The sequence below is a fragment of the Mustela nivalis genome (assembly GCF_964662115.1).
Source record: "Mustela nivalis genome assembly, chromosome: 3".
Classification (NCBI taxonomy): Eukaryota; Metazoa; Chordata; class Mammalia; order Carnivora; family Mustelidae; genus Mustela; species Mustela nivalis.
The window spans coordinates 135,531,220-135,556,388 of record NC_139022.1 but is presented as its reverse complement, the minus strand read 5'-3'; the positions used below and the strand labels follow the sequence as shown (position 1 = coordinate 135,556,388).

The 25,169-nt window shown below is 50.5% G+C and overlaps 1 protein-coding gene across 1 annotated transcript; it reads right to left on the bottom strand.

Annotated features, from left to right (window-relative positions):
* Positions 1 to 4,866: 4,866 nt before the first annotated feature.
* HAND1 (heart and neural crest derivatives expressed 1) lies at positions 4,867 to 8,142 on the bottom strand. The gene is made up of 2 exons (XM_082726077.1): positions 7,421 to 8,142; positions 4,867 to 5,799 (listed from the first exon to the last, which is right to left on the bottom strand). Exons 1-2 carry the CDS (start codon positions 7,961 to 7,963, stop codon positions 5,695 to 5,697), a joined length of 648 nt encoding a protein of 215 aa, XP_082582203.1. The 5' UTR covers positions 7,964 to 8,142; the 3' UTR covers positions 4,867 to 5,694.
* Positions 8,143 to 25,169: the final 17,027 nt, after the last annotated feature.

Below are 25,169 nucleotides of genomic sequence, written 5' to 3'. Positions count from 1 at the left end.
GCAGAAAACAGGTACTCACATAAGTCTTTGATAAAGTCAAGTGGCAGAGGTTGAACTTCGGAAAGGCAGGGACACCTGTATACCCTCACCTTTCCAAAAACAAGAACACAACCAAAATAAATCCTCAACGCCTCACAGGCTATTGTGGGGGGGGGGGCATTGGATAAAATCATAAAAATAGATCTACCGCAGACAATGTGCTACTTAACGTGCCTTATCTCCTTCAGTCCTCACACAGCCCAGGAAATCAGAGCCATGATCTCTTCTAGTTTGTAGGTGAGGACGCAAGGCTCAGAAATGGTCAGTAACTTGTCCAGAGTCTCTCTGCCACTGTATCATTCTATATCCTGCACTAGAAGTTGAAAATAAACACAGGGGGGAAGGAATACACTTCCACACCTTGGGCAAATCCCTCTGTTCCGTGGGCCTTAGTTTCCCCTTCCTGTAAAATGAGGGAAACATTTAAATGGTGGGTAAGGATCTTTGAGGTCCCAGTGTTATGGGGTGCTGTGAACATTTCAGTGAAAAGAGGACTTCTGGAACTCTTCGAAAGTCCGATGACTTCTATTGTCCATTCTGTGGGGATAAATGTGCATTTCTGTTTGTTTTAATAACATTTGTAGGAGCTTTATATAGCGTCTATGTCTGCTTACATTAGACGCTGTGTATTATAGTTAAGAGTCTTTCACTATTTCCCATATAAACCTTGTTTTTTATGGGTTTGGGAGAGCTCAGCTGTAAAAACTCTCTTGGCTGAAAAAAAAATTTTTTTTTTCAAACAAATTAGGTTTAAATCAGGAGGCTGGTTTCAGACACTTCAGACCCTGCATATTTTTTCTTCCTAGTCACTTTTCATTTAAAAATGAGACTGGCTGATTTCTTAGTTTCGTTTCTTTTATGGGGATTTAGCAAGACCATACGCTTAACTATTGGCTGCATGAAGAGAATGGATCCAGAGTCCTTTCCAAAGGAGCCTCGGGCCTGAAGCCTACAGATTTCTTCCAAATTCTAGCTCAGTTTTCGACTGGATGTGTGACCCTGAGCTGGTCATTTCACCTTCCCCTCTCCTGGCAGTGATGAGCAGTACTCCTGCACTGAACCCTTCTAATTCACCGGCAGAAAAACGTGCTTAGAAAAGTGGAAGTTCCAAGAAAGATGAATGTACTATACAAACTTCAGAGGCCGGGACAAAGAATAACGTGCTGTTTTCACCAGCAGAAAGTAGATTCCTGGAGTCAGAGTGTTAGGAGAGAACCCAAAGGTCGAGAAGCCTACCACCTTCTACATATTATAGACGGGATCTGCTCTGAGCTGGGGCTGGTGAAGGCTGAGGTTAGAATCCAGATTCCTTCCCAAACCCTCTTCTTTCTTTTCTCCACCTTACTTTGGGGGCCAAGAAAGATCCGATTGAAGTGGCTGTGTTTGTGTAAACACACACACACACACACACACACACATACACACACACCTCGGGAGGTGCTGAGATGTGAGGAAAAGCCATGTCTAGGGAGGCAGGCAGAACTGCCCTTTAATCTGACCCAACCCACATTTTACCATCTATGTGACCTTGAAAGAAGTCCGTCACCTCTCCCTGCCTCAATATTAACTTCCTGCCATCTCTGTGAGGCTTATATGAAATAATTCATGCTAAGGGCTTAAATAATTTCCTCTTCAAATTTTAGGTGTTTTTGTTAGGATGATCTCATGCAATAATAGGTTGTAAATGTAAGAAAATAAAAAAATAAACGTAAGAAAAGATTCTATTTACTGCACGGAAGGAATAATAAAACTCTCCCCAACAAATACTTACTATTGTATGTTAATGGGTGGTGACTATTGGGATTCTTTCTTATTCATTATATTAATATCCACAATGCCTAGCACCAGGTTAGGTGCTCAGTTCACGTATGTTGAATAAAGTGTGTGAAAAGTATGCTGGTCACTGGAGAAATTAGGAGGAAACTGCCGCGTAATTGTTTTGGTTGCAAAAGTAATACTTATTCATTGTTTTAAAATGCAGAAACATAGAGCTCAGCAGAAGGATAAGTCAAAATTATCCCTATTCCCCAAAGTCAGAGGCAGAGGTGTAAATGTTTTGATGTATATTCTTCCGTTTTTCCTCCATGGATGCTATTTAGTTTTACATAAAGCAGGATGATAAACAGTCTTAGCAACCTGGGAGGGGTTTTTTCCCCCCCCTTCCACTTAATAGATCAGGAACAATCTCCAAGTCAATTCCCACACTCTTTCCAGTGACTGCGTAGTAACCCAGTGTACTGATGGATTCATTTAACCAGTTCCGTAATTAAAACATCTCGGGCCCTTCTGTATTTTTCAGTCTTCAGTAGAACAGTCCTGTCGTTAAAGCTTTGTAACGTCAGGGACTACTGACTTACAATAAATTCATGGAATTTACTTTTAAGTTAGCTTCCATTCCATTTCCCCCCGGATTAAAAAAAAAAAAAGTGATATTCTTAATTCAAAAATACGAATGACAGCGATTCTGCCTCTGTTGGATCCAGGTAGGTTTCCGACCAACTGCGTGGAACCCCGGGAGAGAATGAGGAAGCACCCGGCGGCCTCTAAAGCCATTCCAGGCAGGGAGCGCAAAAAAAAAATTTTTTTAAAGGGTGAGAGGCGTGGAGAGCCGGCGGCGGAGAGAACCGCGGGAGCCCGAGTCCCGGGACCCTCTGCGCAGACTGGTGGGTGAAACCCGGAGCGACCCCGCTGCTCTGGGGGTGGAGGGTGGTGCTGGGCTTTTCCAGCCCGCGAGGGAGGGCTGCAAGTATGGCTCGGGCGTTCTAGGGGAGAGTGGGAGGACATCCCCGTGACCCCCGCAAGAGGTAGAACCCCCACCCTTCCCAGGCCTGAGATTGGGACCACACATGGTTGGGACTGAATTTGAGGCTCCACCACTGTCTTCGCGAACACTGCTTGGGCCGGGCCGGATGGGGCTTCCCGAGGAGGCACGGTTATGGCAAGCTTGGCTCTGGCCGGCTCTGGCCGCCTCCGGCGGTACCGCGCGGTACCCTCTCTCCACCCACTGGCCAGGGCTCCAAGGAAGCAGGACCCGGGTGTGCATTCCTCCCGTGCCTAGGATATTTCACGGCGCTAAAAATAGTCGAGGGAGCCGAGCTCTGTGTAAAGCGAGAGGACCATCTAGTAAATACACTGGAGTCCTGGGTTCGAATCCAGATAAGGCCCCCTCTGTGCGGCGGAACCCGGATCGGCTTGCTGCCTGAGCCGCAGTTTCTCCACGCGCGCCAGGATCTCTAAGGGGCTTCGCAGCTCTTGGAAAGAAAAGGAAAAAAATAAAAAGAAGAAGAAGAAGAAGAAGAAAAAAAAAAAAAAAGAAAAAGAAAAACCCTCGATTTTTCTTTTCTGCTCCTTCCTGAGGGCCTTGGGGCCTCGGGCGGGGACTGAGGCCGGGGGAGGTGTGTGCCGGGCGGCTCATTACCGCGAGGTGTTGCCCTAGTTAAATCGCGGGTCTGTTTGATCTGGCGGAGGGTGGCGAGAAGGAAAAAAGGAAAAAGTAGGGGGGTCAGAGCAGAGAGACGCTCACACCTCCCCCACCGTTTCCTCGCACCCATAAAACACCTTTTATTAACTCCTTCGCGTCCGGAAGGGCTGGCATAGCCGTTCAGCTCCTGCCACGGTGTTTACAGTCAAGTCTAATGGGGCCCCATATTCACCCCGATGCCGGGACGAGGCGCCTTGGACACGCCTGATCCTGGAGCTGCCCGCAGTCTCCTTTCTGGCGCACGCCCCAGCCGGAGGGCCTCAGCTCCGGAGCAAGGAAGCGCCCCGAGACCCGCGCGTGCGTTCGCGCCTCCCTCGCAGTGAGCGCGGAGACCAGGGCAGGCACCGCAGACCGTGCGTTCCCTCGCGCAACCTCAGGAGCTGTCGGGACACGTAAAAGCGCTTAGCCTCGAGCCTGGCACACAGTTGCACGCACACAAAGCTAGTTGTCTGTACACTGTTATGTCGGGATACGTAAGCGCCAGCGTTTGCCTGCTCCACTGCAGCCTTCCACGCATCCACACCTTGGCAAGTGCACCCGTTTTTATTCACTCCCACACGCAGTCGTGGATGTGCTCGTGGGGCACAGAAACCAGCTGTCCTGTACGAGTACCTGAATTAGCAAGCACAGACACTCCACCGCTCTCCCACAAATATTTGTTTAATGCTTTTTTGCTGGAAAGAAACCTTAATTGTCTCCGTGTAACCGTAAGCACTCAGGAGCTTATTTTACTCAAGGATAAAGTAATAGCCGCTATGATCTGTCCAGCTCTTACTGCATGCAGGGGGCTGTGCTAAGCAGACCCTGTGTTTGCCCCCCCCCTTTCCCCCCCCGCACAGCTGCAGGGCTCCTGTGAGTTCCTATACACATCTCTAAGATCAGAGTCTCAGGTACAAGAACAAATTCCCCAGTGCAAACCCCTCTTCTGAGTTGCAGTGCCCTGGAATGCCCTTTGTTTGTGTGACAAGCCCGCTTCCCAATAACCCCAAAACACCGCCTGCAGACTGGGGGAGGGGGGTGTGCCAACCCACACAAACTCAAATGCAGACCCGCATAAATCCTAGCCTGTCCTTGCTGGGTCTAATTCCTTTCCAGCTTTCCTGTCTGTGGGTTCACTAAAGTTATCCTGTTCCAGGCATTATATTCAAAGAACTTTGTTCTTTGTCCCACAAATAAATCCTTTATCTACTCCCTTTTCCCCGACGTGATTTGCCATTTGCTATGAACATTCATCACAAAGAAGTCAGAACTGAGGGTTCTCCACCTAGCAGACAGGATGGGGCCAGGGGATATACCCACCAAGACATCACACAGGCTGCCTCTGATTTCAGAAAATCTTTTATTGGTCAAGAGCATAGATACCGCTTTGGCAGAGGGAGGGGACAGTGAGTGGTCTTACAGAATTGAGGTAGAAAAAGGGTGGGGGAGGGGTAGATAAACAAACACCTGAGCGCTACAGGCACGGTAGGTAGTTTAAATACATAAAAACTTCTCTACATAGAGAAAAGTTTTTATTTACAAAGGAAGGAATGAGGAAGGAAAGAAGGAGGGAAGGAGAGAAAGCGTTTCCCTTGCAACTAAATAGGAAGTTCAGCAACAATAAAGTAAAGTAAAACACCACTGTTTGAGGGAGAATAACAAAAGGCAGCCCTTCATCTTCCTGGTTGGTTCTTTCCCTGGCAGAAAACTATTGATTCCTCTTATTGCATTTTAATTTGAGAAAAGAGCGCCCGAGGGATTTGCCGCAAAGCAGACAGGAGGATGAGAAAAAGAGCCAGCAGGCCAAGTGGAGAAAGCATGGGGGTTCTAAATTCGCCCCAGAAGGGTTGGAAGGGCGCGTTTCAGCGCGCTTGAGTCCCGCGGTCCCTCTCTCCCACATTGTGCAGCCAAGAGCCGCCCTCTGGCTTGGGGGTGGGGGGTGGATATATATATATATATATATTTCTCTCTCTCAATGTATTAAAAACAATTTCAAATGACATTGCACGTGTGATCCAAGAGTGTTGTTGCAGCCGGCGACCTGCCAGCACGCAGCAGAGCCTCTTTGGGATGCGCCCCTAGAAGCCCCCGGCACTCAGAGCCTGGCCCTCGCCGCCGCCGCCGCCGCCACCTTCCTCTCCTCCCAGGGCTCCGGGGTCGGGCAGCCGTGGCAGGGTCCTCGGCGCAGCCTCAGCTCACTGGTTTAACTCCAGCGCCCAGACTTGCTGCGGCCAGCCTGTACGCCCTTTAATCCTCTTCTCGCCTGGGCCCAGGGCAGGAGGAAAGCCTTCGTGTTGCTGCTGCCAGGGGACACACACAAGAAAAGAGGCGAGAGACAGGTTTAAATTGTTCTGCTCCTATCGCCCAGGTATAGAGTCGGGGTGGGGAAAAGGTTTTGGGAGCAGTAATCAGGCGCTTTTAAATAAGTAATAGATTTCTGTTTGCGAAATAGGCCAACAGGCTTATAAATTTGCCTTCATGCGCCAGAGTTTCTGGGGGCCCGGGATGGCACGGGTAGTTTCTGGAAGTTTGGGAATGAGAATTTTCTGTGCCTGGCGAAATTAGTGCCAGTAGTTTGGGCTTTATGGTGCCAAAAGATGACCGCTGGGGTTGGAATGGGAAGGGTGGGAACCGACAGTTTTCCAGCTCATGAACCTGCTCCCCTCATAAGTCCCACCCGCTTTCCAAGCTGGTTTGGCATCCAGGCTTGGTTGCGGTGGTGGGGGGGGGGGGTGTTGGGTCCATGCTAGCACTCTGGGAGCCTCAGACAGCTAAGCAAAGGAGGAACGAGTGGGTCAGGCCCACTATCCTCCTTCCTGGCTCTTAGCAAGAACCAAGCGGTGCTATTTGAAAGAGGCGGTGATGAACAGTGGGTGGTGATACGCCCCCAAACTCCTTGCAACCAGGTGTCGCCCCGGCCTGCCTCTCCTCCGCCCTGGTGGCAGTTTACAGACCCGATGCCTATCGATCTCTTCCAGTCTCCCCAGACGAGCTTTCACTAGTTGACCACAGCCCCTGCGGGTCCAAGTAAACCTGATGGGGCATTCCGGCCGGCCCCAAACTTGCTGCCTGGGGCCTGAACGCACCAATTCAGAGAAACGAGTTTGCTAGCCTGGAAATCACTACCCTCAGAGGTCCCAGAGCCCTGGGCTAGCAGCACCGCCCTCCAGAAAGTGTGACTCCCCCCAGAGAGGATCGAGAAAGGTAGAGTAGGGATTGCAATCTCCAAAGCCAAAAGCAGTGGGTGAGACCTGTGCCTCTTGCTTGTCAGAGTTCACACACAAAATGATCAAGGTTGTCCTCAGAACTAGCTTGTGGGCAGCAGAGCAGTGGGACCCGCTCTGGACAGAAAGTAGAAGACCTGACTTGTCTGACCCCAGTTCCACCTCTGACTCCTCCAGTAGGTGGCCTTTATCTCCTGGTCCCACTCTGAGCCTCAGTTTCCCTATCCTTACAACAATGAAAGTAGCCTAACCTCTTCAGCAAAAACCCTTTGAAAACAGTAACTGAAACCACATTCACAGGTTTATGCACTAAAGCAAATTAAAGTAACACACTTCTACAGCATTCTTAATGTAGATTCCAGGAAAGTCCAGGAATGGATCAGAACCCCCTTATAATCGGAACCAAAATGTAAGAGGTGTGCATTTTCTCGGGTCTGAATCTTCCAAAGGATCCTTAAAGGGACTCCTTTTAGGATGGTTTTCATTCACAGCCTTACAAAAACTGTCCCACATTAGGAATGAACTCGAATATGAATCCGCCTCCCACCACGCACATGATCCCACACTATAGCCTCAGAATTCCCCGCAGCCTCTCAAAATCGCACATACGGCAACGCAGACTCCGTACTCTGTGTACGGGACCAGCGGGTGCCCACCAAGCCCGCACCCTTGGCTGGAGCGCAGGCGCCCGACTTACCAGCTCCCTTTTCCGCTTGCTCTCGCGGCCGCCATCCGCCTTCTTGAGTTCGGCCTTGAAGGCTTCGGGGTCGCCGGCCTGTGCATCCTTGGCCAGCACGTCCATCAGATAGGCGATGTAGCTGGTGGCCAGGCGCAGAGTCTTGATCTTGGAGAGCTTGGTGTCCGCAGGCACGTTGGGGATGCACTCGCGCAGCTCTGCGAACGCGCTGTTAATGCTCTCTGTGCGCCTCCGCTCCTTCTTGGGTCCTGAGCCTTTCCGCCGGCCCAGGCGGCCTCCGAGCGCCTCCAGCCGCCCGGGACTCTGGCCCGGCCTGGCGTCGGGACCGTAGGCTGCGGGGGCCGCCGCGGCTGTGGGCGGTGGCCCGCCAGCGGGGAAGTCTGGGGCAGCGTCGGCGGGGCTAAGTAGCCAGCTTTGGAAGTAGGGCCGCTCCTGGTGACAGCGCGAGGCCGGGCCGAAGAGGAAGGGTTCGTGGAGCATGGGGTGCGTCGGATGTGGGTGGTGATGGTGATGATGGTGTGCGTAGCTGCCCACGAGGTTCATGTTGGAGCGGCCTCTGGCCTGCGCCGCCAGCCCGATTAGCGCCGCCCCATGCGCCCCAGAGACTGCCGGGGCCACCCGTGGGCTCTGGGGCGGCGCTCTGCTGGACGCCGGCTTTGGGAGAGTCTGGGGCAAGGCTGATGAGAGAGAGGCACGCAGCCCGCTGGCCTCCCGCGGGCTAGGACGGCGACGCCGGGAGACCTATTTAACCCTTCTGCGGCCTCCCCTTCAGGGTCTGGCTTATATAAGGCCTCGGCTTTGATGTCAACCTCTCCCTGGAGCCAATGGCAGGGGGGCGGGGAGGAGGAAGGGGGTGGCTGTCCCTGGTTTTAAGCTCAGCTAGCCAGCATCACTCGACTCCAGGCCGCCTGCGGGGACAGGGAGGCGGGTCCGCCTCTGCCTCCCCACCCCCAGTTCCCGGCTGGGGGGAGGCTGGGGGGAGGCGGGGGCTCCGTACTTGAGGCACAGGCCTGTCAACACCCTAGACGGTGGCTGCTGCCTCCTCCCTGTGGACCCAAGGAAAGGAATCCAGAATCATCCAGTGAACACAAGGCCTTCACCTAGAGCCCACCCCTTGATTTTCCAGATAGGGAAACTGAGACCGGGAGAAAGTTTCTTGTTTCTAGACTCTACAGAATTCGGAATAGGAATCCTAGCCTTTCTCAGTCCTGAGTTCCATCTACATCCCTCAGTCTCAGAGCCAGAAGAGGAGAGGGTCCTGCACAGACTCCTAAGGTCTCCCCAGCCCCTAGTCATCCCCATCCAGCCTGTGAATGGTTCTGTGCGACCCAGCAGTGCACCGGCCAGCTCTGCCCAAGGCATCCCCACAGCCCCACAGCCTGCCACCGGCTGGGGAAGAAGACTGGGTGGGGAAGTGGGGGGAGGAACTCAAGCTCTAAGCCCACAGGCATTTACTGATTTGTTCCGGGCTCCAGGGCTGCGGAGTCAGTCTTCTCGCCTCCCGGGCGCCTGATCCAGCCCGAAGGCCAGATGGAGAGCCCGAAGCAGGGCTATATCAGACCACTCCACCCAGGTCATCACTGCTCGAGAATGTTCACTCGTCTAAGGACACGAGCGCCAAGGCTCACAGCAAGAGAAATCGGTGTTTGGCAGTAAACACATACAGAAGGGACGAGAACCTCCACAGTATTCCCAAGGCTGGCACAGCCGGAGAACTGCCGTGCTGGCGTCTCCCACCCAGTGCAGCAGAGGGAAGTCGTGGCTGGGCTGACCTCCGCTCTTCCCCCGCTCAGCTAGGGCCTCTCCAGCTCTGGGCGCTTCTCTCCTCAGGTCCCTTTCCCAGGGCTCTCACTGGGACCTGGAAACCCGGGCGGCTGCTGCTTCTCCCAGTGAGAAGCTGACGCCCGACGCCCTCTGACCTGAGTTCCTCCATCGTCACCAACCCCTCCGAGTCACCTCCCTTCCCTAGGTGGGGCAGGCGGAGTATACCCTTCTCTCCAAAGTGATGCCTGCCGGGGGTGGGGTTGGGGGAGGAAAAGATAAATGTGATTGCTCTTTTTAGAGGGCAAATTCATCCCTTTAAGCGGTCATTCAACATTGTTTACTGATTGCCCACAAAGTGCCAGGCACAGTTAGGAGTATAGAGGCAGAGGGAGAAAGGTCAACGCTCTCCTTGTAGGGTTAGGAAAGTTGAGGCCCCAGAAGAGGAGCCATGTTCCCTGGGGTTGGTAGCAAGTGGAGATGTGGTCTTCCCCTTCTGTACCAGGGATTCAATGGATAGGGGAGGCGGCGCTATGGGACAGAGGCAGACAAACAGTCCTGAGCAGGTTCCACTTGTGGGAGCTCGGCTGGGCTTTGGGCCCTCGAGGTGCATGCGGGTGGGGGGAAGGGAGGTGCCTGAGGCGGGCTGGAAACCCGCCGCTCTCCCGGGCGCCTGGCGCCAGCAGCGCTGGGGCTGGGCCGAACGAGGAGCCGGAGGCTCGCCGGGAGGGAGCTCCCGGCGCCCAGCTCCGCACTGGCTCCACGGGGTCCTGAGGCTCCCTGGCCTGGAGGCGCTCTCGAGTGAGGGTGTGCGGGTAGAAAGCTGTAATTACCCTGTGGAGAGGGACCTCAGTCCTCAACACACACCCAGCCTTTGCCCTAATCCAGGCGATCTCCACCCGCAGCATCTCCCAGCCGGCACTCGGGGGCTCACCACGACACGTGCACATATAGGTGCACAAGGGTTCCCCAAAACCCCTGGATACCCAAAAGTCCATCTACTCATACAGATGCCCCAAAGCATGTGTGTTCTCACAGCAACACATGTACACCCATGAGACACCCAGCGTTTTGGTATTCATGCATTCCTAGAATTGTACACATTGTCTCTCTGTCGCCCACAGGGCACACGTCCCGACTCAGATGTGTTACAGCTATGAGCCACTCCCCACCCTCTGAGCAGGCATGCACAGAGATACCATCGTGCAGCAGAGGCACACGAGTTCTACAAAAGTATCCCACAGCTGCGGGCTTTTACACATGGTCTTCTGCCCACAGCTACGCACAGGTACACCCATACTTGTATTTTCTTAAAACTCCCCACAATCGTCTCCAAGGCACAAACTGCGGGAAACCCCCTCATACTTTTCATGTATTCCCAGTGTGGAAACATAAGTCTTCAGTCCCACAAACACACCCAGGCACATAACCATGGCTACGACTGTGTACACACAGGTGCTCAGACGTAGACATTTTGGCATGTCTGCACCCTACAGGTAGTGACACAAACGTCAAACCCTTAGACACTCGGACGGATATTCTGCCTTGCGGTGCAGCTGCATTCGGTAGCCCTGACGATGAAGCTGAGCGAGGGACACGGGCTATCACGGCACCCGCAGAAGCGTGAGCACTCTTAGGGATCCTGGCAATTACCTATACAAGAGCACAGTCTCAGCACCCCTCCACACGCACCCAAATCACTTCCTCCACCTCTCCACCTCTGAGATCCCTCAGAGCAACACACCCCCAACTCCCCAATATCTAGCTTGCTTAGTGTGGTAGGAAATGCATTGTCGGTACTGGGTTTTGAGCCCCTCGAGGGCCCTGAGAATGCCCGGCAGCCTCTTGTGGGTAAAGAGCAGGGTGCCGATAGTGGTCTGGGCTGCTGAAAAGACTGCTTTCCTCCCCGTAACCCCCCCCCCACACACACCCCCTGCCGGCGAAGGAGTCGAGTTGTCAGCCCAGCGGCGCCCGCAGGGGGAACGCAGCCCTAGGGGACCAGCTGGAGCTTTGAGTTTGGCGGCCTCCGGCGGGATGGACGCCACCGAGATCGCCTGTGTAGACCGCAAGGCGCCTACGCTCCAGCTAAGGCCTTCTGGGAGACCCCAAAGTGCTTTTAACTCCAGCCTGGCTCAGGTGCGTTGGGAGTGCAGCAAAACTCAACCTTGGGGACCGGGTGAGGACGGTCTCTCTCCGCCTCAGGCTGTCTGGTGTCCAACCCCTCAGTTTGGCCAAAACTGCTGTCGGGTGAGATATAAGCGGTGGGTTCCTTTCCCTTTCTGAGCCTCGGTTCCTCCAATTTCAGAAGAAAGGGACAGGGCTGACCGTCTGGAGTTTTAATTCCCAGCCCTGGGTTCTGGCAGAGACCCCACTCTGGTTGCTCTCTCCGAGGACCTAGTTCTCCGCTCTGGGACCGTGGGACCGTCTACAGACCAAGAGTCAGAAGCCGGGGACTCCGAGGGGCCGACGCGCCAGTCCACACTGCCCCGGCCCCGCCTGCCTTCCGGTACCCCGCAGTGCTCACCCAGACAGCGCCTGCGGAGGGTCTGACGCCCGCTCGCTGCGTTTCCAAATGGCGCGCCTTTTCCTCCGACTGTGCTAGTGAGGTCGGGCGAGAACTTTCTCCCATCTTACAGGGTTGAGAGCTTAAGCACAGAGAGGTTTAAAAAGTGTAGTGCAGGAGTGTTTAAGAGAGGCTGGTGCACCTGGGTTGAAATCCGGCCCTGTCACCCCTCCTTTTGTAAACCTTAGGATCCTCAGTTTCCTCCTCTGTAACCCGGGGCCTAGGAACACCCGCCCAGAGAGCTAGTTTAAGATTAATTGAAATAATACAGGTGAAACTCTTAGCAAAATAACGGTAAAACTGGATGAACGGTGGCTCTGGCTTGGGGATTAATTTGCCAGGGAAAGAAATGGAGTTTCGGGGTCCACAGGACTGCACAGCCCTGAATAGGCAGGGGGTCCAGGCCGCTGGTCTCTGCTTGAAGTGCTGTGTCTGGATCTGACCTAGCCTGTTTCTGACCACATTGGAATTTTCCTCTTTCCCCAACTACCTCCCCTACGGAACCCCACTGCCCTAAGGCTGGAGGTGAGAGAGACCAAGCACTGCCAGGTGTGGGGGTCCTGTTGCCGGAGACCTGACTTCCTCCCCTCTCCCACCCACCCGCATTTCATTGGCTGATCTGATCTGGGATCGTTCCGACCCCTGCAAGACTCAGTTCCCCGATCTGTGCAGTGGACTGACTGGCTGTGCTCAGACGCTCTGGAGTGACTTCGGCCTGGGCCCTGCGGTCCTTCTGCCATTGCCCCACTCCTCCCCTGACTCCCACCCGGACCCCACACCCCGGGACTGGAAGGCCTGAGAGCCCGCGCCACGGCGCCTACCGCAAAACCTTCTCCCGCCGCGTCCCGTGACCTTGACGCCACCGGCAATCCCCGCACCGAACCCCTTATCTAAATAGGGCCGTAAATCAAGGACCTGTCAGGGCCCGGGTAATTACAGGAACTCCATAAAAAGGACCCGGCCGGCCGCCTGTTTATATTAGCGCGGTGTAAAATATTCTCGCTGTCTTGGGGAATCGCGTCGCGCGGTAACGCGCCATAAATCAGCCCGCGGGCCATTTACCCCGCAGCTTGAGCGCGCAAATCCCTTAAACATTTCTCTGCGGCATCTAAAGAGTGCCTAGGACTTTCCAACCTGGCCCCACCCGCTCCTCGGGCCCGGGAACAGTCAGGGCAGGGGAGAGAGAGAGAGAGAGAAAGCGGGTCGATTTCTCCTGAAGTTCGTGGCGTGAGAAGCCTCCTTGGACTATGCGGGTATGAGAAAGTAGCAAGTCTGCCCAGATCGCGTTAGGACACACGGGGAAGCCGGCCCAGAAAGGGGAAGCGGCTTACCTAAGGGCAAACAGCCCTTCTAGGGGAGGCGGGGGTGGATGGCAGCCTCCCTTTTCTTTCTTTCTTCCCCTATTCTCCTCTTTCCTGAGGTGAGGAGTGGTCCGGCCAGAGAGGGTCCAAGCCACAAGCTGACATTCCATTCTCTACCTTTTAGTTTCGGGGATCCTTGAGCTTCCTGCAATTGTGCACAGTGTTAGGTGTGAATGTTGTGTGCAACGGGAATTCTGCTTTCTAGTGTGGTCCCCTTATTTTACAGGTGGCCAACACAGGCCCAGAGAATGGGGCGCACTGCTGCTAGACATAGAAGATCCTCCGCTAATCCATTTCCGTTTATCTTTCTAAAGAAAAACTAGGAGAGAGAGAGAGAAAGAGCATATGTTGGGGGGGGGGGTAGCGGGAGGCAACCCTGTCTATTCTTATGTTTGTAACAGCCTTAAAAATACAAAATCTATTTAAGGTAAACCTGATGCGGCCATTGTCTAATGAGTAACATAAATCAAGCTTATGGAAAAAGAATATTAAATTTTCCGTGTCTTCCCTCAGGGCTGGGACCTGAGCAGTCGGAGAGAACTAAACATCTTCCTCCCCCATTCCCTTTCCCTTCCGAGTCCGTAAATGACAACGTGTTTACACAAGTTTTTATGTCGTCTGAGCTTCGTCCCGGCTCCGTTTCCTCCTGTGTATTTTCCGCGCAGAGAGATGTCTGCTTCAGGACGCGTTCAACCTAAACAGAACCCCGTCTGATTGGAAAATGTATTTATTTGAAAAATCGTAACTCACAGTTTTGGTGAAAACGGCCCCCAAATTTATGGGATCGTTTGGGGTGCGCGGTCCGGTCGTAAATTTAAAAGCACGGACACCACCCCCCTCCTCCCCCTGCAGTGGCTCGGCAGCCGCTCCAGTCCGCTGGCAGGGACACCCCCCCACCCCCACCCCCACCCCGGTCCGGACCCCACCAGTTCCACTCTCCGGCCCTCTGCGCCCCTCCCTGCTCCCAGTCCCCTGCGAGGTCAGTTGCAACTTAGCAGGCAGGTGGATTTCATTCTGGTTCCTTTCCTCCCAGTCGGGTTGCTTTCAGGGTGATTTCATTTGGTTGAACCTCACAGCGATCAGTTTCAGGTGGTCACCTAACCAGGCTCTGTTGTACACCCTCTGTTTTAGACACATTAGGTTTTTCCTTAAGTGCACCCTGGTTAGTTTCCTATTGCTAGGTTGCAGGTTGCTTGTTGTTGCCCCGCAAACAAGGGATCTGTTGTGTGCCAACCTGTTTTATGCCCAGAGGTTTGTCTCTGGTCAGTGTCCTCAAGGTCAATTTCACCACCTAGACCTGCTTCCCAGGTCAGAGAATTTTTTTTCCTTTATAGGTCCAATGGGAATGCCCTGGGAGGATGAAATCAATCCACTCCCCCTACCTTTTGGATCCTGTTGCTAGCCTACCCTGGCAGAAGGAAAAGGCTGGAGCTGGGACCACGTCCCCAAGGACAGATGCCACCAGCCCCATAGGCTGGGGAGTCCTGTAGTCCAAACAGAACCGGAAGCACAGGGCCTTCGTGAGCAATCATGGAGTCTGCTTTTTTCCCCCAGAAAGGCGAGGCTGAGCCTTATCTCTCCGTCTTTTTTCCTAGGGATCACACATTTCTCTATCTGCGCCCCACAACATCCCCACATGGGCCAGAGTGGGGGACAAGCTCTCAGCTCTAGGCTTATTCGCCTAAGCACAGCTATCTCAGGGAAAGGGTTGGGGGATTTACTCCAAACCGTGCACACTGGAGCAACGCAGTTCTGCTGGAGAATGGTGGCAAGATAGTGCAGGAATCTCAGGTTGATTGGTAACTCAGCCCAACCTATGGGTTCCACCGCCAGCCTGAGCCCTCAGCCACAACCTGGCAGGAAAGATCCATACACAGTAGCATTTGGTTCAAAGAAATGCAATAAACTGCAGTGGAGAAAACCCAGTCAGTTCAAACCTATCCGTTCTGGAAGATCAAGAACTGGTGGTAGGTAGAAGGAGTCAGGAGCCTCAAGGCAGCAATGGGGTGCTCTTCTATTACCCAGCCTTAAAACTTGGGGCTGGGAGTAGTAGAGGGGTGGCTCCTCTTTCCTCAGGTCTCAGTTCTCCCAGTCTAAAATGGAATTGGCCACGGGGACCCACACTTTCTCCAGCTGCCGATAGGACTGGAGTAAGAGACAGACTTTTAAAATTGCTTGGATGCCGAGGTATTAATCTTGAGAACTCTGTGTCTGAGGAAGTCCACAGGAGCCCAAACATCTGTAACTGGGTGGGGGGGATGGATCCGTGGCCGGCTACACTTACTGGTGATTTTTCTGGCCTCCTCCACTCTTTCCTTCTCCGGAGAGGCATTCGGAAACTGAGTCTGCGGGCAAGAAACTGCATCCTTATTAGTCTTATTATTTTAAACGGGGCCAGGCTACCTCCGTCATCTTTCACATAATGGTCAATTGTAAACACACTTTAAGAAAGAAATACAAAAAAGGCATTTAATGTTGACACTGGGAAAATGCTTAGCTCTGGCATTGCAGGGGAATTGGCAGGCTCTCCTGTCCTTTGGGAGAGAAGTTAAGTGCTTCATGTTTTTTTGCTTTTTCCATTGAATTTTTAAATCTCTCAGGGGTCTTCTTTGTCTCTTTGGTTTAACCAGAGAAGTCCTTACTTAAAAAGTCAGGGTTGGATAAAAGGGCTTGTTTCGGGAGGGAGGGAGCTAGGGTGGGGCAGGAACTCTAAGAGCTGGCGCAGCCTGCGGAGCCCCTCTCCCAGAGTCTGGTCTTTCTGCCCCACAGCTCCGCTCACTGCAGCCGAATGGGGCTCCGAGATGGTAGCTGAGAAGACAAGTTGATGGTGGGAACAGCAGAAATCTGAAAGTCACACCTGGTGACTGGAGGAAGGGGGAGCACACTTCGGGTTCTCACTGTGAAGCCTGAAAGCTGGCTCCCTTCCAGAAAGCCCTCTTCCTGGTGTGAACATCACTCCTTAGCCACAGGAACACCCCATCACCTTAGCTGCACACGGCACCGGGCACACGATGGTCCCCGTTATCTTCCCAACACTACTTAGAGCGTGGAGCAAAGCACAAGAAGTCACAGAGGAACCCACCCCCAAACTCAAACCCACTGCTGGTAGTTACTATACTCATTGTCACCCATGCGAGCAAGGCCCTCAGAAAGTCTAAAAAGAACAACAAAAGTGGCAAGAGAAGAGAGAACAGAAAGGAAAGCCTTGAAACCAGAGGAGAAATTAATTTAATTACCTCCTCTCCCCTGCCATAAATTCCACAGAGGAAATCAAATCTTTCTGTGCATGTGTATAAAAACCAATCAGTCTATCAAGCTCGCCAAAACCCATTACGTCTCGAACTGGCTATCCTAATTGAATAATCTGACTGTACCAGGCAACCAGGAGTCATCTGAGCCAGGTTTTTCCAGGGGCCTTTGCCACAGAGCCGGGGAGCATAAACAGGGGTTGGAGGCCCACACTCATCAGCTTGCTTGCGGAGAAAGGGAACTCTCTCCCCCGGGTGCCTGGCTGGCAGAAGCATCCTAACATTTTGCGTCAGATTGTAATGGAATATTTCTCATAAACAGCCAAGTGTCTCTCCGCCACTCACCTGACATGTTTCTTGTTGTTTAACTTCAGATCTGACAGATGATGATAACCTGGAAAAGAGAGAGGTTAGAAATGCCGAGGGCTGTGGGGCTGGGCAGTGTAAAGGGCGCCTGCCGGAGAACCGGGACAGCACGGTGATTTGTAGGGCCCGGAAAAAGCTGTAATGCAACCGGAGGCTAGCAGGGCGAGGGTGCAGGAGGGAAGCCCTCGGCAATGAGAGCTTGGGCTGCTCACTCTAAGGCCCTCCCATGCCACTTGCTTAGTGTTCCCTGTTGTCAGATGGAGGCTGCCCCTTCCTTTTCGCCCCCCCCCCACACACACTGCCCCGTGTCCCCCTCTCAGGGGCACACTGATTTATAGCACCTGTTAAAAACACATAATGGATGCAATTAGTTGTGGCACTGCAAAAAAAAGGGAGTTGACTTTATTCCACTAAAGGATACATGGCTTTGTTTTCATGAATTTCGTTCATTAATTTTAATTTCTGGCACCAATTTTTAAAAAATCATTGCTGCTTTCTTTGCTCCCTGGGGATCACCCTGTGATTGGTTTCCATTGGCATTGGTTTCCCAAGTTGACTGGATATCACAGTCCCCTTGTTGAACTTGTTTCCAAGGCAGGGAACCTTGTAGGATTGGAGCGGGTGTGGGATGTCCATTTCCAGTAAAGCTCATCCTGACGCAGGAACCGTACTCTGAGAAGACCACCTGTAGGGCTCCAGAGTAACCTGTTTCCAACAAACATATTTTCCCTTTAGCTGTGTGACTCTAGGAAAGCCAGTATATATGCACAGTTACATGTGACACAGGTCTATGGTGAAAATTTAGAAAATAGAAAAATAGGTGGGAAGAAATGAAAATTCCTTGATCTTAACAAGCGATTTCAATTCCCCGGGTTGTGGCTTTCTCTGCCGAATCCTACAGAATCCAAAAAGAGATAAGTCTCTTGTCTTCACCTGTCCTACCCTCGGCACCCAGCACACATGTGACCTCCAAAACAATATTCCCTGAAAGAAATAGTCTGTTAAATGAAGCTGTGGCTGAGAGGGTCTCTAAAGTCACTTCCAACCCTAACATTTTATTTTTCATTTTCTGCTCTGGGGGGAAATGTAATTGCATAAACTCAGATATATTTGTCATGAGGACTCTTGACATCTAAACATGTATATGCTTTTCCTCCATGTCTTGTCACTTGATCTGACAGCTTTCTGCTTGCTCTGTCAGATATTAGTTTAGGGCTGTCCCCGCCTGAGGGCCTGAGGCAACCCAGCCACCGCTGTCGATTGCAAGGGAGCTGGGCGGTCCCCACCTTGTACCAAACAGAAAGATCGGAGTAGCTTTTTGAAGACTCCAGCAGAATTGCACAGACAGCCCAAGAAACAGGATAGTGGGCTGTTTGCCGTTCTCGAATGTGCAGTCCTTTCCTGAAGGCATGAGGCAGACCCCTCCCCTTCTGTCACATCAGACCAACATGGCTAGCTGCACGAAGCCCTTACCGTAGGTCACGTGCTTTACACACATCCCTCATTTCATCCTTGCAGCAAGGCCGAGAATGCCATTCTTTAGATATGGAGATATGCCCAAGGTCGCTCAGCTAGGACACTGGAGAAGCAGGATTCAAGTCCAAGTCTCCATGGACCCCAAAATCTTTGTTTTTAACCACGTAATGATGTGTATGTTGGGGGTGGAAAAAGGATTGTTCATATCCCGAAAATATTTTTATTTCTCCAACAATGTTTTAACAACATATTTTCATTAGAGAATACGAATTGCCACCTGAGCTAAGCTGTTTCACTCCCTCACCCCCAAATACCACATACTAAGAATCTTTTCTGATACAAAGGTCATGTTCATCAGTTTTCATGGGGGCATGTGCTGCTCATGATAATAAGGTACAAACCCATGAAGAGAGGAGTCAGATCTGTTGTATTCATTGAGGCACTTAGCGCCTAGACATAGAAATCACTTAGCGCCTAGACATAGAAATCACTAACTAAATATTGGACACCAAATGAATGGTAACTTGCTTAATATAGACAATGCTAAGGAAATACCTCTGGCACTACGATCATCTAGAAATTAATCATATGCTACAGCTCATCACTCAGTGGACACTTAGCAAGATTGGTTGAAGGAATCATCCTTTAGGAAGAGAGCTGACATAGGGAATTTTTAAAATAAAGTCTTACTTAAATTAGTAAAATGGAAGTAAAATAGATTCTGCACCATAATTAAGTCCCTTACTACCGTTCATCAGGAAGGTCATGCTTTCTGATCTCAGCTCTGTGCCCCCTCATTTTGTGACCCCAAGCCCCAGATCCTTCCTGGTGCCCATGAAGTCCCAAAGGTCTGTGTGTGTCTGTAAGGTCCTAAGTCACGTGTCCACCACCGGAGCCTGCCCTGGAGTCACACCTCAGCCAAGTTTGTTGGGATGATTTGATTCTAGAAGTCAGACTTGTCAGACTTGGCACTACTCCCATGTATGCTTTTAGAATGTATTTCTAGAGAAAAAGTGAAAATAATCTAATGTTGAGTTAAAAAATAAAAAAGCAGTATACAAAATTAAATGTACTGGGCTTCTCCCCCTCTTCAAAATAAAAACAAGAAAGGCTTTATTTTGAAGACAAAACAAAAGGCGTGAATCCACATCCAAATGTAAGCGAGAGATTTCACTGGGTTTTAGAAAAGAGAAAGTTGCACTCAGGCATCAGCTAGAAACCAGGACCATCAAACAAGCATGTGCAGGAAGATTTCCCCAAACAGTCACGGTTGATGAAACTTTAGAATTATGGATAATATTTTTTGCCTTTCCTCTACTTTTCAAACTTATTGTTATGTATAATTATAATTCTACAATTTAAAAATAAATTCACAAAAAAATTCATACTCCAAACTAAATATATAACATGAAACATAATTCCTGTGAGAGGAGATAGTCAATAAGCAAAATACCAGGGTAACTTAGATAATAAAAATAAAAATGACAGGGTGCCCAGGTGGCTTAGTGGGTTAAGCCTCTGCCTTCAGCCCAGGTCATGATCTTGAGGTTCTGGGATGGAGCCCCGCATCGGGCTCTCTGCTCAGCAGGGAGCCTGCGACCTCCTCTCTTTCTGCCTGCTTCTCTGCCTACTTGTGATCTCTGTCTATCAAATAAATAAATAAAATATTAAAAAAATAATAATAACAAAGACCACAGCCATGACGTTTATTTGGCACTCATACTGTGGTGGGCAGTGTATTAAGAACGCTACATGGATTATCTCATTCATCTCCAGAGTGCTTCATCAGAAAAGTGCAGTAATTATCCCCATTTTGCGGGTAAAGAAACTGAGGCACAGAAATTTAAGTAACTTGTCCAAGCTTCCCCCGCTAGCAAGAGGCAGAGACGTGGTTTGAACCCATGACTTCTCCAAACACATTCATGAAAGGATAGAAAGAAGAAGGAGAGAGGAAGGAAAATTATTCCCAGGAGGAAAAAAAAAGTCCATTGGCAAGAATGAAATAGAACCCGTGAACTGATGTAAGAGACACCCATCTGCTAGCCACACGTGGAGTCACCTGGGGGGCTCTGTGGGTTCAGGTCATGATCCCAGAATCCCTGGAGTCCCTGGATAGAGTACCATGGCAGGTTCCCTACTCGGTGGAGAGCCTGTTTCTCCCTCTGCTCCTCACCCTGCTTCTCCTCTCTCTCTCTCTCTCATTCTCTCAAATAAATAAATAAATAAATAAGTTTTTTTAATGTGTTAAAAAAAAAAAAAGAAATGCAGACTCTTTGCTGCACCTCAGACCCACTGAGTCAGATTCTACTTCTTAAAAAACAAGTTAAGAGATTCATAAGCGCAGTGAAATCTGGGAAGCACAGTTAATAGAGAATCCATTTGAAAAAACAAAACAGAGAGAAAACCCATTTGTGTTTGTGTGGGCTGGTACCGCCTTATCAGAAATAGGGGCACAGCTGCCTGAATCAGGGTTTTTCAACATGAAAATGATGCCTGTTTCCTTGATTGGGAAAACACCTGAATAGATTGCAATCAGAGACTTTAAAAAAAAAAAAAAAAAAAGGCAGAATAGAATGGAAAATACCAGAGTGCATCTCGTGAAGGAAGGGTATGAGTTCCTTCATGGAAATTTTACATCAAGTATATATGTGTGTGCCGGGTCTGAGCTGCCGTGACTATCTTATGAATTCTTTGCCAAAAAAAGTTTTAGCAACCAGCCCTCACGTTGTGGTCGGAGGCGGCCATGAAATTCCAGACTGACATTCAGAGGTGTGGTGGATCCACTTCCCGTTTCTGATACACGTAGGAACTCTGGCCGAAAGGGTTGGGTGGCTGGAGCAGGGGTAAATGTCTCAGAAATGAACTATCTTCCTGTCCAGCTGCAGAAATGTGGGCCCAGAGAGGGGAGGGACTTGCCCAAGGTCACACAGCAAAACTGAGACTTGTGCCTTTGCATAAAGGGGCGCTCACGGTGTCAGGCCTTTCATTCACTTTTTGTCCCAACCATGGAAGACCCGAGTGGCTGGACGGGGATCTGGCCAGGAGGCCAAGCAGGCTAGGGGACATGACTCTGGAATGTGTTGGGGAAACAAGACGCCTTCTCTTCCAAGCCTGACAAGCTAACAGGCCTATGTGTGGCCAGAAAGGGCTCTGGTTATCTGCTGCCCGTCCCTGTTTCGTTTGGTCTGTCAACTCCAGCAGCAAAGTGCCCCAAACGTGTGAGGCTTGATAAAGGTGGGGAGGTAAGAGGGTGGACGTGGCAGGACATCAGGGACTAGAGCTTGAGAGATGTTCCAGAACCTCTGCTTCTACATTTCCTCTCAAGAGGCTGGGAAAGTCAGTCAGACCCTCCCGTCTCCCTTCATAGCTCCCTTCCCTGGTGACCATGGCTGAGACCCTGACCTTCCTCGAGGGCCTGGGTCCTCTCCATCTCAAGAGGGAACAGGATCGACTCTTGAAACTGAGATTCTGAATGAATCAGAGGATTTAGAATTTTAGAAGAAATCTACCTTCTTATTCTTCTTTTTGTATTTTTTTTTTTTTAACTCAAAAAGTAATACAGAGAACTTGGGAACGAGAGGAAAACACCCACCACCCTACCTCCCCCAAATGAGTATCGCCATTATGATACAAAAGGTTTTCAAAACGGGGTCATAGTCTACCCTATTGTGCTGTTCTCTCTTAGTGATGGGTTGTGAGTTTTATTTTCTTTTTGTTTTTTATTTCCTGGTCAATGATTATCATTGGTTTGTTTATATGACCCAGATATTTGATGATAATAAACAATTGTCTCTAGATTTTTAAGTGTGACAATGCATTGTGCCCATTCTTTTTTTAAACAGTCCTTTTAGAGATACATTCTGAGCAGTTTCTGAGTCAAAGGATCTCTGAGGTTCCCTTCAGAAGAATACAGGAGGGGGGCTTGGGAGGCAGTGGAAATAAAATAAGGCTGGCCATAAGTTGGTAATTATTGACACTCTCTTATCTCCATTTTAAAAATAAGAGGTTTTATCAATGCTTTTCCATAATACCAGTTTTTTGCCTATTTTGGTCACAGATCCCTTTATAAAAACAAGTTATGGACCCACTTCCCAGAAAAATCCATATTCCCATATCATACCCACAATTTTAGAAGGTTCACAGTCCCCTAAAACCCAATCATGTATCCCTGGTTGGGAACTTCTGAATTACAACATGGATTGTTCTTTAAGATTGGGTGGGAATTCTGGTATATCCATCATCATTCACTTCACAAATTCCCCTATTATTGGGAATTTTTATAGTAACTAAAATTATTTTTAGTGAAACATTCTGTGACCTATGTCTGTGCATGTATATTCCTTATAACTAAGTCCTAAAAGTATCAAAGGACATGTCCATTAAAAAAGCTTTCCTTCCAGGATATCACATTCGTCCAGAAAGTATAGCTGATGCCTTTTAAATCTATTTATTTATGTGATAGTTCACATCTATTAAAATCTGTCTCCATCATTAGAGTCAAGATGTCTGGGTTCCAGCCTAGGCCGCAAGCTCCATGCCAATGTGACCTACCTCTCTGACGCTACATTCCCATCTGCAAACACAAGGTTACACTAGCTGACCACCCTTCCCCCCACATCTGCCACTCTGTTCTGTGATTCTTTTAATCCTAGAAATTCTGGCAAACTCTGTGTGGTCTTCACAGACCCTGTACTTCTGCCTTTTCTCGAAGAGTGGACTCTAGATGCTCACTCCCCCAGTCCATCTCTGACCCCCAAGGTGCTTTTCCTAAAATCTCTATAGCCTACAAGGTCTGGTTCAGTGGGCTCTGGAATCAGACTTTAGGGTTGGAATCCTGACTCTAACGAGGGTGCAACTTTGGGTAAATGGCTTAACCCCTATGCCACAGTCTCTGGGTATTCAATTTCAGTACCTACCTGACATGGTCAAGTGAAGATTGATTGGGCTAATACACATTAACATGCTTAGAACAGCCTAACACATAGGAAACACTCATCAAATACTTGCTATTCTTATTACGTCTCTTGCTTACCCAATCCCCTCTGAGGACTTTCTGTGGCCCACAGGGTGTTTGTAAGGACTCTTTTGCATGGAAAGCCAACCTTCTCTAGCACCTGTCCACAACCTTCCTTGCAGCCTTTCTGCCCGTGTCCCCTCACAAACCCTGTTGTTAAAGCCAAATGGAACAAGTCCTATTTCCACCCCCAACCACCAGCATTAGGTCTTGGCTGGAGTTTTTCCCTTCATCCTGATGCATCTCCTTCTAGAAGCCCTCCAGCGGAAGGTCCAGGGCTCAAATCTACTTATGCCCGGGGCCAGACTGAGCCCCTGGAAATCTCTGCTCATACATGGTCCTTAGTTTCCCAGTCTGTAAAATGTGTTGGGAGTAGTGAATGGTCCCTAAGGCCCTTTCAGCTCTGGAAAGCTCACTGGTTCCAGAATGAGACCTGGCCTAACATTCAGGCCCTGGTCTGGGAAGGCCACATGTTTGAAATGTCATTTCCAATGCCTTTCCTCAAGTGGTCTTTATTACAACATTCAGAACACACAGGCTTTGATGTAGAAGGAACTTTGGGTTTTGCTCCCTCCGTCTCTTTTTGTTTATTCTGTGGAGCTAGTTCTCCTGCCCCTGTATGAAAACTGGAACAGAGCCATGCGTTTTCTAGTCCCTTTAGGTAGTGAAATGTCCTACAGTTGGGACGCCTGGGTGACTTATTGGGTTCAAACCTCCGCCTTCAGCTCAGGTCATGATCCCAGGGTTCTGGGATCGGGCTCTCTGTTCAGCAGGGAGCCTGATTCCCCTCCTCTCTCTCTGCCTCTGCCTGCTTGTGATCTCTGTCTGTCAAATAAATAAATAAAATCTTTAAAAAGAAAGAAAGAAAGAAAAGAAAAGTCCTACAGCCACGTCCAGTCACTAAGTATCATCTCAGATCAGTGCTGCCAGAGCACCACATCTCCACACTGGGCTGGAAGCAGGGCCTTCTCCCTGCAGTCCCCATGCCCAGCTTGGCTGTGTGGAAGGTCTGGTGAAGCCTGTAATCAAGAAGGAAGCACATTGGGCTTCTCACTTTATCTTCTGCTGAGTGCATCTCCTGTTCCTGCACAGTTTGGTGAGCTTGATTGCCAGGGCTGGAACCGTGGAGGGAGGGAGCGGCTACCTGGGGTGGTAGCCGCATGTGGGGTGCTCTGGACCTGGTGGGCATCCGTAGTCTCCCGCAAGGGGCCGTTGGCCAGCTCACTCTGCCCTCCCTGACGCTCTTCACCTGCAGGTCCTTCGCCAGGTGTAGACAGCTCTGTACCTGGAGGTGGCTTTCTCCTTCCTCAGCCCCTCAGCGTCCAACAGGCCCTCCAGCTCCTCTGGGCATGCCCTCTGGGAACCTCCTTAAGACAGACCCCGAGATAAGCTTCCTGGCCCTCTCTCTAGCTGTCCCATGTGAGTGCACCAAACTGCACAGCCCTTGCTCCTGTCAGCTCTGAGGGAAAGCTACCCGGTGAGCCTCGGCTCCTCTGATCCATTGTTGAAGCCACTGTCCCCCTCAGAGGTGGCCCAGGCAGTAGGACGGGCAGTGGTCCAGCCGCAGGTGTTGTGTCCCCTGAAATGGAGGAGACATATTTTAAGCCCTAGGAGTACCATCCTCCTAATGGGAGATGAAGAGAGAGAAACTCCCCATCACTTTTTTGGGAGCAGGAGGGACTCACAGGACACCAACATCTCTACAAAACCACCTCTCCCATCCTCAACTTCTTCTAGTCCTTTAACACCGCCCTCGGGGAGGGGTAGAGAACAGCCAGCTCTTGTCTACCATGATCTAGTACCTTCCTCTGGAATGTGGCATCTGTTACACGTTGGCCTCTTGCTGCCACTTCCATTTTAATGTCACATTACACTTATAATTGTAGCCACCATTAATCGGATGCTTTCTAAAGGCAGGCTCAGGGCTGACCATTTGTAGTGAGTATCTGCTTCCCATCCC